The following is a 19,017-nucleotide window of genomic DNA, read 5'->3' as shown; positions in this document are numbered from 1 at the left end:
GGCTGTAAAATACACTGCGCTGAGTCAGAGCAGCAACTGGCAAAAGTGAAGTTCACAAAATGGGTAAGCTCTTCAGGAGCAATTTGAACACATTTCTGGAAACGCAGACTATATAAACGCTTAAGTGGACTGGGATTGTAATTTACCTTGCTCTTCCGAAGCCAGTGGACCGTTACCCGTCAGTGCTGTGGTAGCAAACCCTGAGGGATCCTTTCTCCTTGTGTGTGTGTCAAAACGTCTTCGTCACTTACACACACAAAACTGATCCTGGAATCAAGAGTCACCACCTCCACCAGCCCACGAACACATCATGGTTTCCTTGCTCCCCTCCCAACCCTTTTGGTTATTCCCCTCCGACTCAGAGGTGTACTCACCTGGGAGGCTTCTCCCCGGCCTCCAAAGAATTCAGTTCATCCACTTTACCATTCGTTTTCTGTCACAGCTATCTTTGGCCCGAGGTAGTTTGAAAGCTATACTGCACTGCAGACGTAAATGCTTTAAGCCAACAAATAATTAAGGACTGTACTTTGTTTTGGCATAAATGGATACTGCCCATATTTATTTGATGTTTCCTGATACTTAACAGCAAGCTGCTTGTAGCTGACATTGGGGTTTTTTCTTAGAAATAGCCTGGAAAGCGTCAAGAGTCTACGCAGAGAAAAAAAACAAAAGAGAAAAATACACTGCAGTACCATCAGCACTCGCCACCTCCAAACAGACCCCTCTGGAGATCAGAAAATATTCTGCTTCCTTACAATTTGTATCTTCTCCCCAAGTCCTGCCTCCCTGTGGAGGAGAAGCTTGTTTGGAGATGGGCACAGGATCGCAGCGAACCATGCCTCTGCTTTCCACTCCAAACTCCAGAGCAGTTTGTACGGGCTGACAGAAGAGCGAAGCCAGGTTCTTGCCGGGGGTTTAACCGAGTAACCTGTTTCGTAAGAGAATTAACCCCGAAAAAGCCAGCAATGCCAGCTGTTTCTGTAGAGAAGCAGCAAGGAAGGAGTTGGTCAGTTGATGTTTTTGCATGGTCGTTGTTCAAGATTCCTTCTGAATGAGCACATACAGATTGTGAGTGTGTGCACGCGTGTGCGTACAGGGGAACAAGCAGTACTCTGGGAGAAAAAACTGTTACCTTCTAAAGGATGTGTTACAAAACACAGGATCTAGCTGTATGCAGGCATAGGAAGACCGGGAATGCAGTTCTGGCAGATGCGGCGGATGGATTCCCACGTAAATCCGATCGGTTGTATGTGAATTGTGGGAGGGGGCTGTCTAGGAGTCAGCGATAGTAGCGCAGCCACGCAAATTAACAGGCAGTCGAGCAAAGTACCTCCCCTGTGTCGCGGCCATCGACTTCAGCAGTGGGACAGAAGAGTTCAAATCTCAACAACCAGAGGTAAAGGTGCAAGCAAGATATACAGATAGGTGCCCCGTATACTCTCTAATATTTACCGGGAGACCCTGAGACCGAGACAAAGGCAACTTGCGATCAAAGGCAATTAATTCAAGCCTTTAAAGTGGTTTTCAAGCACTTGGGTCTCACTCTGGGTGCCTGCAGGCTATTTCTAAAGCATTTGCGAACAGCAGCTAAGAAAATCAGGGCTACTAGCAGCAAGTGTAAATCTGCTCTCCGAAAAGCGCATGTCTCCTCTGAAAAAAAAAAGCGTTAACAGATCCCCCAACTCAGAAGGACTGAAGAGCACACTGCTCCGAGCTGTCACCGAGGTTCTACCATGTACGCACTTACCCCTGCTCTGCTCGCTCGTGGTCTCACAGCAATCTCTGCTCTAAGAGCGGCGATGACAAGAGTTACGCTCAGTACTCTGGAGATGCAGCATACACAAGCAGCTCGTGAAAAGCGCTTTATACTTAATCCGAGCCAGGTTTCTCTTAGCAGCTTCATTTTCACCAGGATATCACATACGTAGGAATGGTGCAGTAAGCCCTGGGAGAACTCTGTTCCCTGCTCTACTACATTCTCGGTAGCTATGAGTTCAATCTCATCTCGGCCGCTCTCCACTGTGCAAAAGAAATAGTACTTCATTACTGTCAGGAATAAAATGCTTCAACGCTATAAGGAAGCCACAGAAAAACCACAGAAAAACTTCAGTGGTGTACTCGTGCTTTGTTACGGACATCTAAAAGATGTTTCATGCTAAACTTACAACATATGATTGTGCTTTGGAAAAATCCGCTCCAGTCACAAGTCTGAACCTCGATATCCATCAAAGGTATGTGTTTTAGCAGTCGTGCCTTAGCTTTGTGATAGTATATGTTCATATACAGGCTTTAGATCTGTAACGGTCTGCTAAGCATCACTGCGTACTCCTAACTGGGTCTGTCTGTCTTCAAAGCAGCTAAATTCTTGCTTTTCCAGGAGACCAACAGAGGCAGAGCCTTTACATCTCATTCTCTCCAAAGCCTTCACCAGATACGTTCCCTCTCCCAATTACCCTTCTGCTAAAATACTTCTGCCCCTACACGAGGTCCTCCGGCAACTGAGAACTCGGGAGTTTAGACACTCTCCTCAAACCCCGCCACCCAAGGTTCGTCGCGGCCGCTTACTCTGCACCACGGCATGCTTTTCCATTTTCCTTTTCGCTCCCGTGTCAGATGCTGCACACCGCTGGACTGCTAGCATACGAACCACGCCAGCCTGCTTGTTATTCACACAGGCTACCGGGCAGAGTTCGAATCATTTCAGCCAAGCGGTTACAAAACTTCCATTTTCCTACCTGTGCCCTAGCTATGTGTTGATCCAGCCAGCATCCCAGCTCGGTCAGACAGGTGGGTCTGTAGGAGGCAAATTAATTTAATTGCAAGGGGTGCCAGAAACAGCAGAGGTGTATTTTAAGTCCCGTGACTCTAGGCTGTTTCAGGACTATTTTGAAGCTCACACAGCTGCAATCACGGTGACTCTGTCTACTGTCCTTTATAAACATCTTCTGCTTTGACTAATTTGATTAGGCTCGTTCTTGGCTGGCTTTCCATCAATAAAACCCCGTTCAAAAGGCGGCCCCACCGCTTTTGCAGAATACGGCCTAAAAGAAAACATTAACAAAAGGAAATGTAATATACAATGGAAAATTAAACAGAAACGTGTACTTTATTCGTAATACTCTTTACTCATACGACCTCTCCAATCATTTATTAATGCTTGCTGTGCTTTAAACTATCTTCCTCTCAATGACAGCTTCAGCAACAGCGAGTTCTCCTCGTACTCGACTACCTCAAGACTAATTATAAGCAAAAGTTATGAGAGAATGTGGCTCTAGCAACAGAGCAGCACCTTCTTTTGCAAGGTCAAAGCTGGTCTTTTGTACTACAAGCCAACTCTGGTATAGTTAAATAACGACACAAAGCAAAGATATACTCCATAAAACATTAATATTTTAATGAAAAATCTTAAGCTTCATGTTTCTATCCAAAGACACTCAAAACTAGTTTTTCTCCCCCCTTAATTTTGACCTATAATGGGACCAGTTTGGAGATTATTTTTTTTTTGTATTTTAGAACATTTTTTTTTAAAGATTAAACAACCAGGCTAGCAAAAAGGTACCCAATACATACTGTTCTTATATCAAACAAGCTAGTATTTCAATACAATGTAACTATACAGAATATATACATTACACATATGATCACAAAGCAAACACTACAGGCTCAGAACAGATTTGAAAAAACATGATATTCACATTGATTACAATAACTCTAAAAATGATTGTAACGTTGAAACGGCACTTAGTTTACAAAAAAAGTCACAAAAATATATATAGCCACCAAGAACTATGGTTCCTGAAAAATACTAATAGCCAGATAGTATTATATAAAATGTGAAGTGTATTTAAACATCGTATACATTAAAAAACAAAACCAAAACCAAAAAACAATTCTGTTAAGTCAATAAACATGCCAAGTAATCTAGCTGTGGCCAGCATCAACAAGAGAAGCTGTACTGTGGATGAGATGACGACTGGATATACGGCTGGTGACTGGAGACTGGCACAGTTAAGGGGGTTTCACTGTTACTAAAATGCACAAAGAAGCCCAACAATAATTTAATTCACATTTTTTCCTCCAGCTTACTCTTTTCCCTCTTTGGGGTTTCACCATAGGGCAGCACCTAGAGTGAAGGCACTGCAGGAACAGGGCAAAGAAGCTGTCCAAGAACTTGGTGTAGCCAGGGCTATAGGTCAGAATATCAAAAGCATGCATCAGCTAAACGAATGGTTAAACAAAATCACTCCTCTGGGGACTTCAGCAACCCTCAGGAAGACTGCAGGTACAGTTGCCACACAGGCTGGCAGCACCAGAAACTGATTCAGCTATTTATTTTATTTTTTTTTTTAGTGCAACCCGATTTGAGACCTGTGGGACACTGAATTACTGTGATAGCACACATTGAGTTAACAAAAACCCAGAGCAGTAAGTACTGTTGCATTTAAAAAAATTCACATTTGTTTTTTATGGTACATTTCCTCCAATACGTTGAACCGATTCTATTTGCTAGGGACCTCTGATGTGGCTGAGGTACCGTCCGGCCTTGAACCCTCTTATCTGTCATCAAGATGCTATGGAATTTATTATGTCCATAACTGGAGATGAGAAACCTCCAAAACTGGGTTTCACCTCATAAGCAAAACTCGAACTTAATCGATCTGAATGAAAATTAGCTATTTTCCATATTCTGATGGTGTGGAAGTTGTAATGGATGTAGGAGCGACAGGTGCTCCTGCATCTGCATTTTCTCCATCCCTGCAGGGTGCACAAAGCTCCCGTTCTATTTGCATATAAAATGCTTCATGGTTCGTCTCAGAGAGAGACCGGCAATAGTCTCAGTGCTCTTACATCCTGGGGCTGGAGGGGAAAGCCAGCAACCAAGAAGCGACTGAAGCCCTCATATAAAAACTTTAAACCATAGCTTAAAAACAATAAAATTTTATCCCGTAAGGGACATATAGGGATCATAGTCTTATAAAATATATTTTACTGCATTGGCAGCTATTACTTTTTAAAAAAGTTTAAATTCATACCTTTTAGACTCAGGATACATGTGAACCCAGAACCATTTTCAATAACCTAGTCTACTAATCTCTCAGTATGAGAGACTTGACCATAGTATCTGCGAGCCTGACAACTGAACTCAAACTGTAGTAAGACAGACAAATCGTCAGGAACACACACCTTTTTTAATGTGGTGTAAGAACAGTGACAAGCAGCTCTTACGGGGAGCTTAAGCTGCTAAATGTGTAGGTATCCCCATGGACTTCCAGGGGAGTTGTGCTATGTGTCTGCATCGAAAAACAAAACAAACCCTTACAACCTGGCCAAAACTCCCGCACAGTGAAAACCTAACTTCTTTTTCTTCCACTCTTTGCAGGGAAATAGAAAGCTTCTGAATCTTCTCCCCTCTCCCAAAACACCATGATAAATCAGGAAAAAGCCTATCCCTTCCCCTCCCATTGTTCCCATCAGACGTACTGCTCTACACAATATGCAAGGAGTAAAGACCCCACACAGACTCCGAGAATCCGGGTCCCTGGCATACGGCAGAACCTTGCTAGTTCTGTGGTAGTAAAGGCACTCTGCTTGCAAAATAAATGGGCGAGGACAGGATTTTCCACTGAGTGCAAAGATTGGTGCCGCATGGGAGGAGGATACGCAAAAAGCAAGACATAAATCATTTGGTGAATTCATTTGGAGACTACTCATTGACAAAGAAACTGCTGCAATGTGTTGTGCGTGTAGCTATTTGGAAGAAATTCTAAACAACTTGTAAGGGCCACAAAGATGAGAAAGGGACTAGAACATCTGCCGTACAGGCTGGGAGTGATTGGGCTGTTCGGCCTGGGGAAGGCTCAGGAGGATCTTATCCATCTGTGAAACTACTGGATAGAAGGGGGCAGAGAAGATGGAGCCAGACCTTTCTCAGTGGGCACAAAGTGAAAAACAAGAAATCCCATGCAAACATACCGAAACCTTTTTAACAGTGAGGGTGGTCAAACACTGGAACAGCTTTCCTAGAGAACTTGGGGAGTCTCCATCTTCGCAGATATTCAAAATCTGACTGAGCAACCTGTTCTCGCTGATTCTGCTTTGAGCATGAGGGTTAACTAGATCACCTCCAGAGTCCCTTCCAGTCTCAACTGTTCCGTGATTCTGTGATCCTTGTCACACAGAAACATAAATGCATACCAAATAATGGGGGTTTCCGGGGGTGTGGGGGCAGGAGAGAAAAAATTACAGAAAAAAAACAGAAAAGAAAAGAAAAAAAAAAGAGGAAAAAAAGAAAATGCAGTCCAGAGTTCAAAATCCTCTGATAATGTACTGAAAGAAATTTATACTTTAGGTTTAATCCCAAGTGTAGTTTAAGGCAAGTTTCTTCTAGCTTAGTTAGATATCTATCTTGCTCAATTTGGAATCTAAGCGTATTAGCAACAGAGATTGTTTTAAGGTGTCCTATGCTTTTACATCTCTCCTGTGAAGAACACCAGTGTTTCAAAGAACTGAACACTTCCAACAAGTTAGGGACGAGAAATAAAACAATATTTGTGTTTAATCTGTGTTCACTTCTATGGAGAAAAGAGATACTAACAAGAAACGATTACAAACAGGAGAACTAACAAGTAAACCCAACCCTAAAACTGAACAAACCAACAAAAAAAATCCTCTAAAAACTCTTATTGTTCCTGCAGTTGAATCAGACTGAAAAGTGGGAACTAAATTAAGATGTTTCACGGAGATTACAGGGTTAAAAAGAGAATGTGTAACATAGCGTGATGACCAATGAAACCCATGACTTGCCTTGTACCAAGGTGTTAACAGTTAATGATACTCATTTCTTTTCAAGGAAGAACAGATTAGAGCTGCAAAGTCGTCTTAGCTTTTATTTCCCCTTCTCTTTGGTATTCAGAAAGCAGTTTGCCTTCTGACACAAAATTTTAAGCCTTAAAAATCCAATATCCAGATATGTCTATTCTGTATTTGCACTTCTCCTCACTGATAAACTGTTCAGCAAAATATCTAATGGGTGAAAATGATCAGATTCCAACAGAAGATTACGTCCGTTTATATCTAACCACCTTTGATCATTACATCCGTACAGTCTGGAAATGTGTTTCTGTGTGAAGTACTTTTTACTACATGAATCACAAAGGATCCTCATACCTGCAAGGTGGAGTAACACTTGTTAGAAAAAAAGCAAATTATGTATGTGAGTTCAGTTTCATAGCCCTATAATTCAGGATAAAGCTCAGCAAAAGACCTTGTCTTGTCTCACTGGCTTCTCAGTTGCAGAAATCAGAACTGGAAGAGAATTGGTCTTTAAATTCAGCCCATCAACAGACACTGGACTAATTCACAGTACAGCATCCCAAATGAAGAATTTCTCCTTCAAGCCCTTTTAAGAAGACTTACACAGGTAGACATAAAAGACTGAATTGTAGCAGAGAACTTCTTTGCAGCGTGATGCTAAAACACCCTTTGGATCTGGCGGAGAAACTTCATTCCAGCAACTTGGAAAGGACTTATATCCCAAATGTTTTTGCTCTATCTAACTAAAATGTGGTTTATTGACCTAAAACACAGCAGAGAAAAATTTTAAAGTCACTGAAACCCTTTAAGCTCTTTCCAAAGGGCAATAAACTTTTTTCCTTACGGAAGCTGGCTATTAGTAGAAACAACTCAGACCTACAGAGTATCAAAGCTGCCTAAGCTAACTGAATACAAATTGATCTTGCCATATAATACGACTTTTGTGTCTTCTGTTTCTTCAGAAGCAACCTTTCTCTATTGGTTTCATTTCCTCCTCATATTTGCCTAAAACAAATCCGGACAGAAAGCAACAATTTAAAAAAAAAAAAAACCAACAACCAACCAAGATTCAAAACTAAGGGAGTATATCATGCCTTTGGAATACTAAGATCAGGTAATACCTACTTGCTCAGCATGTCATCTGTAGGCGACAGGCATTTGGCATCAAACACCGAGTTAACTTAAGAAGCAGTAAGAAAAATCACAAACCTCCTAATATATTTCCTGATTTAGGTTTCAAAGCAGTACTATAGCCCAAACAGCCTCGACAAAACAAGACTCACTGCTCTGAAAATCCCACACCCTAAATTTGCAGCTTTTTCTAAATATGGAAAAATGAAATTGCAAATCTTTCAATTTATTGCTTACTTGAGCTGTGTATGTAGCTGGAGTAATGGCCTTTAATAAACCGAGTTGGCAAGGACTTAAAATGTTTTGAAACAGGAACAATTCATCATTGCTATATAGGTTTTTTGTAAACAACCCCCCGTTGGGTTAGAAAGATGGCCTCTAAAGAGAGTAAATTGCTCGTTTTGTCCAAAACAGACTAATAAAAATCTCAGAAACTATACATGCATATGTATAAACAAAAAAATGTGCAATAACACACAAAAGAGCTCATTTTTTTCCCATCTGTAAACTCCCTCTAGCTAGCTTTTGGAGATTAGTAAAGATACAGTATACATGACAGGGGGAAGTGATCAGATCTGCAAACAATCTAGCCACGACTTCAGAATTTCTGTTTGGGAAAACCTTCATTTTCATACATTTCATGTAGAAGGTCCCCCTTCTACAGAAAGATACAGTCATGAGATATTTGTCAGGCTTGCACGGATATACACTTTCCTATCATCCTCAATTCATTATGCACCATCAGACTTCTCCTGACCGTAGTATTTCCACATCTAACCTTAGATGGGCAAATCTAGACAGGCTACCTGATCAAGCAGTTTCTAAAAGGACTGGAATATAAGAAGTAGGAATACCTGGCATGACATCTCTTGGTTTGTCAAAACTGATTCATCTGAGATGAAAAGGGACAACGTGTTTTTAAAAAGCCTGTGACTGTTAGTTTCAAAAATGCTTACTGTTTCCAAGAAAAGGGTTACAGTAAGCGCTTTGAAAAACAGCAGGCACAGAGATAGGAAGTGTCATTTTTCTTTTTTTATGCAGAAGATTAAAGCATCCACTCAAAACTAGTCAAAACTGTTCAATAATGATTTCCAATGCATCCTTTTGTTTGTCATTTTAAAAAGGTTTCCTCTGATTTCTTTCCCTTAACCAGAGGGTCTGCAGAAGCAAGAGAAACTTAATGAGCTGCTCTAACTGTGGAAGAAGAAATAGTTAAAGTGATCTGAATCAGTTGTTCTTCTTTAGAAGTGTATCACAGCTTCCATGATGTTCTGACAAGATCTTTTTGTGCATTCAGTCTTAAATATTTTCACAGAAGTGATCATTCAGTCATGAAAAATAATCTAACATCTGTTGCAGTTTTCTGTTTAAAGCGTAGCTTACAAAGTAAAAAGGGAAAATCTCCCCACTTTTGTTTAAAAAAATTAAATTAAAATGTACAGGACCAAACACAGGCACTTTCCAAAGAACAAAAATGAAACCAAACCATGAATTATTCAATAGTAATAGATGACAGCTCCGGTTTCGGAGGGTCACCTGTGGTTGCCTCAGCAGTGGCGTTAGTCTTTGGCTGCTCTGGCATATCTTCTTCCTTCTCTGCCAACCCACCCAGAGACCCCAAGGGGAAAGTGCTTTCACAATTCTGAGTTGACGACACCTGTGAAATGACAGGCATTTGGACAGAAGAGTTGCTTTCAAAGCCATGCTCCCCTAGCTCATACTGCCCGAGGGTCTCTTCTTGTTCCTGGTTTAAGTAGTCCGGTACTAGGAAGTCACTAGAAGAGGGGCAAAGGACAGAAGAGAAATGTCATTTCTCACACAAACATTAGCGATATCAGTTTCTGTGTATCAGTTAACATCACACAAGCTATGCACTGCATTGCACAGAGAACAAAGATACTCATTTCACATTGCTCCAAGATCATCACAGCGACATACTTCACTAAGCACTATAACCTGGTTCTCATTTAAACACACAGAGAATGTATTCAAAGGCAGCTATTTCGCATCGCTTTGCATCCATTATTTCCTACACAGCAACTTGTTATTTAGATTGTATCACCTGGATGAGAATGAAAGTTAATGGCTGGAACATCATACGGCACTGAAAACCCCATTGAAAAAAGCACGCACTCAACCTTTAAAAACAGAAACAAAAATGAGTTCAGCACTGGCAAAGATGTGGGCCTTTTCCACCACTGAGGTAAGACCCACCCGAGAAACAGCAGCAGCACTCCTCTAAGAGGGGACAGGCTGTAAACAGAAGCATGAGGCAAGGAGGCAAGGGTTCTGCTGGAAGCGTACGGAGGCTGCCAACCACAGCGGTGTTCTGTGATGTTGACACGTATCACACTACTGTGAAAAGAAAGGAATTGCGTTTCCTTCCCGTTTCAGTACTTTCTGGACCACAGCTCTGTAACTTACTCTTACCAAATGATGGCTGAGCGCACCCAGAGAAAATCTACGAAACTCTCCAGTAGTATTTGCAGAGCATAAGGACATAAAGAAAATAAGGTTTCTTGGCAAATTTTCAGCACCAGACATGTAAGTTTGTACTTGAGGCAAGTATATACATGTTACATATATGCACATTTATTTATATGCTTTGTTCCTCCTTGTATTAATGCACTTTAAAGCAGTCCTTTTCTTACATGACAGCAGCATTCACTGCTTCAAATCCAGATTTGCAATCAACTAGGCTAAACCTAGTGTCTGTACATTCAAACTAAAGGAAGGCCTACGGACAACTGAAATCACACACTTCAATCTGACTTTAATTCGACGACAACAATAAAATGCTTACCACAATCATGGCATCATCATCCCTTAAGAGTTCTCGCTCTAGTTTTGGCACAAGTGCTAAGAACAAGAACTGTGTAAACCCACAGATTTGAAGCGCTTGTACTTTTAAACAATATTCTGTTGGAAAAAACAGTGACTGGCTTTCCTGGTTTGTTTCGTAGTTTTTTCATCCTACTTCGCTTCTGAGATAACAGGACAAAATGCTGAAATGTTTTGTAGGGGAAAAAGCATGATGTCTAGAGATCACCAGGGATGCTATTGTAGATGCCACAACATTTACAATACATTTCTTTTGCATTGCTGAATACAGATGACTGGCACACACCAAGCTGCACTCTCTCCATACATTTAAGAGCTGAGATCTATCTTTCTCTTTCCTCATTCGCTCTCACATTTTTCCATCTCAAATTCCAATGGTTACAAACATTTATTTCAGTATGAGAATACAGGCTAGTCTGATGCCTCAGAAGCCTTTTAATAGTCTTTAGTGAAGTGTGCTTATGAGATATGCCAAGACTTTTGTGCCCTGATAAACGAGATGTCCAACTGGCCCTTACTAGTCCAAACCCTATTAGTCTAATAATTTAGTAATATGTTACCTAGAAAATGAAAAAAGAGAAGGTATAGAGTCATGCAATCTTTCCACAACATCCACCATCAAGCAAGTACTTAAAATGAAGTCGTAAGGCTATGCCCTATGTAAGCGCACAGGCCATGTATGAGATTTTGAATAGCAAATCATTTACAGAACTCCACAGATGCTATAGCACAGAATGCTAGGACTTAACACTATTAGCCTGTCCACAGACAGCACTGAAAAGAGAAATTAAGTAGCCCAGAAGCAGCTTCTGCATATCACTCGATTCTTCAGTGCCCTCCTATATAGCTTAGACGCTGCAAGACAGATCAGATACAACAGAGAGTGGCGCAAGAATGAATTTGACTGGAATTAGCTGGCAACCTGATGAGAGGCACAGCAGGCTGCCCTGAAAGCAGGAAAAGATGATTTAGGAAAAAAAAAAAAAAAAAGAAAAAGAAAAAAAAAAAAAAAGAAAAAAGGAATTAAAAAAAAAAAAAGGCACGTTTCCCTGTTAGGTTTTTGCTGTGCACCTCACCTGCTCTGGAAGTAGTTTGCTAGCTCTGACGCTTCATGGTTCAAGCTCCTCAGGTGAACGATTAAATTTCCAGAGTTGGTGAACATGGCGCCACATGTTTTGCACTCGTAAATCCGAGGCTTGCGGATAATATGCCGGGAAACCCGCATGTGGTGTTTATATTCCCCGAAGGAAGTGAAAGTGGCACTACATATCTGGCACCGGAAACAGCGTTTACCTTCGTGCTTCAGGCGATGCATCTTTAGCGAGTAAGCTCGGGTGAACTTTTTCCCACAGCGGTCACACTGAAATGGTTTAATGCCTGCGGAAGAGAGAGGAAAAAAAACCCAAAACATTCACCTTTTGTAATGAGAGGTCACTGGCAAAATCCTTCCAGACTCCTAACAGCGAAAGCACAGCAGCTGTGGCCACTCACAGCAAAGCGCTGGTTTAGGAAGAAATTCTCCGTTTCACTTTAAAATGGCAGAAACAATTAGAAGAGAGCTACGTTTTCTCAGATCCAATTGTCAAAAAATTTCCTAACAATGTGACCTGTCCATAACGCTTGCGCGCCTTCCTCCCCACAGTTCAAAACGAACACAAGCCTCCATGGATTATGCTATGGATAAGGTCCTGAGCCACAGCCAAAAACTATCTGATGCAGCAGTCATCTCAAACCATCTTTGAACTCCTTTGATCTCGGGAGATTCTTGTGCCAGACTGGTTCCCAACAATGCAATTATCAGACTACCCTTAATTGCAGTGTTTTTTTCTGGCTGCCTTTGGCCTCAGAGAAGTGTTCTGGCAGGGGGACCCTGTGCACAAGGATGCCCCTGTAATGCAGCAGGAATGGTGATAAAAGGGTGAAGTAGCAGCCTTTATATTGCGTGGGAACCTCTCTATACAAGAATTTTCAGCAACTTTGCATGACAGACAGCTAAGACAGTTTAGGTTCATGCCTCATTTTTTTCTTGTATTAATTTAGAAATTCTGTTAGGTGTTCATTTTTCATTTATCACAGGCACTAATAAAACCCTAAAACACATGAGCTCTGCAACATGTTGCAGTGGCTGGGAGTATGTAATCACACCCAAACAGAACTATTACAACATAATAGACTGAATCACCAAAAAGTTAAGATTTAATAAAAAGACTGAACTCCAGAAAGTGTGGAAATCCAAACACGAGGCCAAGAATCTGGAATATGGAGCTCCATTCATAATAGGGCTGTCAAGGAATAAAAAAAGGATTTTTCAAAAGGCTGAATGTGCATCAGTCCAGGCTGTTAATTCCACCAGTCTTTCACTCTGCTTTCCTTACATTCAAAGCGGGAGCTGAACTTTTAATTGGGGCTTTTATACAGAGAAAGCTGTAGTTACGGTTACACTGAAACTCCTTGTTAAGCATGTGAAAGCAAGTTAATATACTAGAATATTGTCTCGTGGAGCTAAAACTTTTCATGCTTTCGTACTGTCCAAGGGCATCTACTTCCTCTGATAAGTCCGAGGAAAATCTCTTCAGCCATTTTGCTTATGTGAAAACACTTTCAACATCTGCAAGTTCTGAGAGTTTCTTCTGCGTGCTAATTACTGTAACACAGCTATTTAAATCTCTCCCAACTTTGCCCAGGGGTTGCCAGTTGACAGGTCGGCCACAGATGCTTTGCTGAAGCCTGTCTGGCTGCTGTCAGTTAAGACTTTAGCAACCAGCCTGGGATAGTTTTGCACCTGATATGCCCACAAAGTTTGTATTAAACATGTATTATTACCGCTGGCCTAAACATAGTCTGGTCATTTTGCTTGAAAGGTTTTGACAAATAATTGCTGACAGTGGAAAAAATTACATCTTGACACTTGAGGTTGCTCTGCCCAAAAACAGTACAGCATCTGTGCGCGGGCTTGAGTCAAGCTCAATCCAGCAGATGCTAAACCATGAGGCTCAGTGCTAAAGCGCAATAACCCTTTAATATCCCCTTCATTCGCTCAAATGTCAACACTACTGCCAGATAACGCTGACAGGTCTTGAACACCGACAGCAAAGACATTAGGAGTTCATACTTGTTAGGAATCAAAATAAATGTACCAATTTGGGGATCAAGACTCAGAGGAGGCATTCACGTGAACCTTTTGCTACCTGTACTCTATCTGTAGTACCTAAATTGATCATCAAACCAATCCAGTTGTCCTGCAATCCCTCCAAACACTCTGAGATTGAAAGGTATACAACTTTCTTCAATGCAAAGACATTAGATAGAGCGTAGTTTCTTATGGCTGCAAGTCCCCTCTAAAACACAGCAGACAATTACAACATGTAAGAGGAAGAATTTCGATCTACATCACTTCTTTAGCATAATAAAAACCCCAGTATACTTTATTTCATCTCAAACCTTTATCATGAAACTGACTTATTCTGATGGGTGTCAGACAATCAGATCTTTTTTCAGTCCACACAAATGCTAATCATCCATGAACAGAGCTATCAGTCAGATCTGATGTATCAAAACAAGCATTCAGTGAGACATACCTCTAACCAATCTTTCTGAAATCGGTTCTCAAGCACTTGGCAGGTGATTAAAAAAGAACTGCATTATTTTATTTGCGGCACAGTGAGCAAAACCCTGTGAGTCTATAAATGAGCAATTTTTGGAAGCAGTAACGTTTCTTACCTGAGTGGATAAGCATGTGTTGTTTTAAGTTCTGAATGCGAGTGAACCGGACCCCGCAGGTTGGACACTGAAAAGGTCTGTCTGGACCATTTGGGCTGGGTCTCTCTGTGCTGCTGGTAGAAGGAGCAATGTAGAGTTGGTAGGGATACTGAACGTTCTCCAAACTACAAAGAAAAAATTCACTGATTTACAAGCAAGCTAAAGAAAAAAAAAAAACCTAAGAAGCCTTGTCCGTGGAAATGTGAACGTTGAACACATTTGTATGAGAAGAAAAAAAAGACCAGCGCTTCACATTTCTGTTGAAATCGGTATCTAGGTTGGAAATCTCTGCCTCTATAGCAACACGTCTGACCTGCATCTGAAGTCTTATCGCCACTGACTTCACACACCTGAACAAAACCAGAGGATAACCTCTGCCTTCCATTTCTTTGGGCAACAGGTCTGAGCACCAGCTGCAAACTGAACTTTATTTTCCAGGCATGGGCATTTTCTCAAGCATATCGATGACTTACAATCAGCAAACAGTCCCTGAAGGCAGAATTTAAAGAACGGAGCAAATTGGAAAGCAAAGGAGTGTTTTGCAGTTTCAGTGATATTTACACACAAAATTAAAGCCCATTCATTTTCATTTCAATCCAAGTCCAATGAACAAACATTAGTATCTACAACTACATATTGTTAAGCTTAGAATATTAATCTAATTAATCAATTCTTGCTCCTTGTCTGATTCAATCAGCTCTGAGAATAGTTCAAGCTATTCTCTGTTAAAAAGATTCTATGTTAAAAAACAGCACACAGACTATAATAAAGGAATGATTTAACTTTCCAAGTAATTTATTTAAAACTGACTAATTGCTTCTCCATAGCCTCTAGCTGCAAACTGTTTAAGGGAACTGTTTAAGCGTTACAATCCCAGTCCTCTGGCAAGGAACTTGCTTTGCTAAAGGGCATAGTAAACTAAAAACAAATCTGCTGGTACAAACATAATAGCAATAGGAGTTTGTACTTACCTGGGGTTTCCCTTTCCTGAGCATTAAGGTCTATATTTGTTGTTGAAATAGATATTTCAGCTTGCTCGCAGCCTGACAGAAGATCAGACATCACTGGCAGCAGGGAACTGCTCTGACCCGGAATATTCCACAGCCAGAACAATGCAATTTTAGTTTTACTAAACCGTAATGTCTGAAATCTATTGAGAAAAAAGTACAACGATGTCTCCTGTTGCACACAGTCAGAAAGTCTCCCTGACTGAACAAATCCTTTCCCTGCTCTGCTTCCATCTCAAGCCCAGATTACTGGTTTCAAGGTTCGGCTGAATTTGTGGGCTTCTAATGTTCACGGGAATGAAACGTACACCTTGCAAAAATACATTCTCCTACATCATACAAAAATCCACAGACCAGATCAGCACAGGACGGCAAAGAACTAGGGTAACCTCTTTAAAATCAATACCTTAATTGTCTTTATCTCCTCTGGAAATGGATGTCAATACAACTGTGAGAACTGGGCATCTGAATTCAGAATACAATGATGGGTGTCAGCAGCAAAAGTTCCAATTGTATAATTTATCTGGAGAGTGAGGGAGCACCAGCTCTCCCTCAATACACACAGGATGAAAGAGCTTCCTGCAGGAGTTCAGTATCAATCAAGTCTGTAAAAACCCAAAAGGATTTCTGCTCTCATGCAACTGGAATATTTGCTCTAAGGAAGAAATTTTATTGTCCTTCGATTCTTTTTATAGACAATAGGGTCCTAGAGAGCTGTGGAAAACATAGATGCTGACATACTTGTTGATCTTTGCTAAAGGGAGTATTTCCAAGAGGGAAGTTACCAGCTCATGCCCTGGGCCTGGCAGAGTGTAGTTCCCTGCCGTGTATAGGTCTAAAAAGGCCAGCTGAGGCCTCATCAGACCCACTTGAAACAAATGAGGGTATTTGTAAACACGGGTTCTGATTTGTCTAACCAAATTTCTGACAAACCCTGGCGCTCCCCTCCCTCCCTGTGAGCAGATCACTAGATAAAGAACAGATTTTTCTCTACTCAGACACGGAAACATTAGTTTTGTCTCTGGAGTTGGTATGACCATACACTTTCCACTTTACCAGTGACAACTCCACCAACACAGACCAACAGACCGATCTGTTATCAAAAAAAAAAAAAAGGAACAACATTGCAAAAAACGTGTAAGGCATAGAAGTTCAGCTGCCGTAACAGCCTAGTAATCAAATGGCCAAATGGATCTGGGCCCAGGATGGCCAACTTGCCCCTCACTTGGCATTTGACAAATGTCACACAGTCTGGCTAAGGGGCACGTTCCTTCAGAAAAGGTTTCCTTGCACTCAGCTGATCAGAGAATTCACAATCAAAATTTTCACAGCTACGTGCAACAGAAGCGACAGCTGCGATGCAGGGTTGATAAAAGGGACAACAGGCTGGCCAGCCAGAACTCCTGCTCTTGGATGTACATAGACACACACAGGTAGTGTGCTCAAATAAGTATTGCGTTTGTTTTCTGCGACATTTGCTTCATAGAGAACTTCAGCTTCTGGTAACACAATTCTCAGGTTCCTCCTCCCTCCTTCTTGTATTAAGGGACTGTGAGGAGGCAACAGCGCATTGTGCTCTGAGAGCTTCCTAGGGAGACACTCAAACTAGGACAGAAATTAGGAATCACAGCCCTCCTTTTTTTTCCCAGCTTTCTCAGGCTAGTTCATCCTCAAAGCCTGTACTGGTGCCAGCTTCTCTGCAATTGAAACAGCCAGGAGAAGCGCTACGGGGACAACCTTCCCAGCAGAAATTGAAAATAAAGTTTTGGTTTTTCCTACATAAAAGCTTCACAATGAGAAAGGCTGATTAAAGCAGATCAAATGGCAATCAGGAGGCTCTCCAGCTACCAGTGACTGGCATGTCTTTTTCCATCCTTACACTGCAAGCAGGCTGAAATACCTATTGGTGACACAAGCGCGCACCTTAGCACAATGAACAAATTACATTTAAAACACAAACATATTTTCTCTCCCCTGCTTATTTTTCTCCATATATACTCAATGGCATGCAATTTGTGCTAAATGTGGCATTTAACAGTTGAGATTCGTCTAACATCTCAGATAATTTCTCTAACAGCTAGACAAAGAGATAGGTTTAAAATGTTTTCACTGCAAGGTTAAAATATTCTACTTGCATTTTTTTCTTCTCTTCACCAAGAGGTTTAACTGTGTAGAACAACACTCTGACAAATGTGAATGCCAAAATGCTCAGTGAGCCTAGAAACATTATCTATTTGTAAATAACACTTATTTTAGAAAAGTGGAGGCTCTCATTATATTGGATCAGAGAGTTCTTTTATAATTGAGTCTTTGCAACTCCTTTTTAAATCAGCAAACTGATACAGAGGCTAACTGTTAAACCAGCCAAGGCTGAATTACAGATCTATGTCAGAAAAGTATATTACAATCCAAATGTGAAATATCAGAGAAAGAATGCATCAGACTTCACTGTGAAACAGTAGTTTTAATACTTAACAAATTCCTGTGTGTCTATTAAGCTGACAACAATTACATGTGACCTGCTGTTTATGAAACGCTGACTATGGAAGAGGACCAATTAATGACGTTAATTATTAACACAGAAACAGAAGAGATAAGATGTTTTAAACTTTGAAATATTTATGATTGTTTCCATGGTGGTAAGGATGTAATACTGAAAGACCTTTAGATGGACTAGTCTTTTGCTTTGTTTTATGAACAGAAATATAACATATACTTGCCAAAAAAAAAACCCATTTCTCACTACAAACTTGCATTGTCCACTCACAACTGATTTTGACATGTTGAGAATTTCTGCTAATAAAGCAATGTACAACATGGACTTAAACTAAAGGTGCATTTAAAAAAAAACACCACAACAAAACAAAAGTAAAGAGGGGGAAATTTTCTCCATCCATATGATTAACTGATCACGTCTTCATTTGATTCAGCTAGAGATATACATTTTATCTTACTCAGAATTCTTGTGCACCCAAAACTGTGTGCCCAAATTGCTACACAGAGAATGACAGGCTGTATTTATTTGCTGATGTGCCCATCCAGTGCTTGAAATGGGAATTTAGAAGTTCGGTGCTCAAAGGGCTGTCACAGCGTATCAGAATGCCCTGTCCCATCCTGACAGGCATACACATACGTGCCTGTGAAAGAAAACTTTTTGGGACTTGAAAGCACCATTTTACACATTTAATTGATTGACAGAATAAGCAGAGTCTTGGCACTTTCACTTGAATTTATAAAGTACATCACTTGGTAGAAAATTTTAGTTCTGGAGTCCAAAATTCTCATAAATTCCCATATCTGTTCATTCCTTACTGTGATATAAACTACATGCAAATTCTAGTTCATTTTGCTGATGCTTCTGTTACTCTGAGACTAATTATTTTCAAATTTGGGCATAAACTAAGGCAAATATTCTTTCCTTTGCTGCATGGAAGAGACCTTTAAGTGGGAATTTTCAGTGCGTTTA

General features: G+C 40.8%; 1 protein-coding gene across 9 annotated transcripts in view; it reads right to left on the bottom strand.

Moving 5' to 3' along the window:
* Positions 1-430: 430 nt before the first annotated feature.
* ZBTB44 (zinc finger and BTB domain containing 44) overlaps positions 431-19,017 on the bottom strand; it is a 44,547-nt gene continuing 25,960 nt past the window's right edge. For 2 of the 9 annotated variants that reach the window (XM_037409709.1, XM_037409715.1), the window contains 3 exons: positions 14,506-14,669; positions 11,862-12,162; positions 3,371-9,719 (listed from right to left, as the gene is read on the bottom strand). In XM_037409709.1, the coding sequence (XP_037265606.1) occupies positions 9,437-9,719; positions 11,862-12,162; positions 14,506-14,669 (748 nt within the window). In that variant the 3' untranslated portion in view covers positions 3,371-9,436. Of the gene's footprint in view, positions 3,042-3,370; positions 9,720-11,861; positions 12,163-14,505; positions 14,670-19,017 lie in introns of those variants that run through there. The other 7 variants (XR_005107777.1, XR_005107776.1, XR_005107775.1 and 4 more) reach the window with 7 other exon arrangements.

This window comes from Falco rusticolus, chromosome 16, assembly GCF_015220075.1.
Source record: "Falco rusticolus isolate bFalRus1 chromosome 16, bFalRus1.pri, whole genome shotgun sequence".
Classification (NCBI taxonomy): Eukaryota; Metazoa; Chordata; class Aves; order Falconiformes; family Falconidae; genus Falco; species Falco rusticolus.
This window is presented reverse-complemented; position numbering and strand designations above follow the sequence as displayed.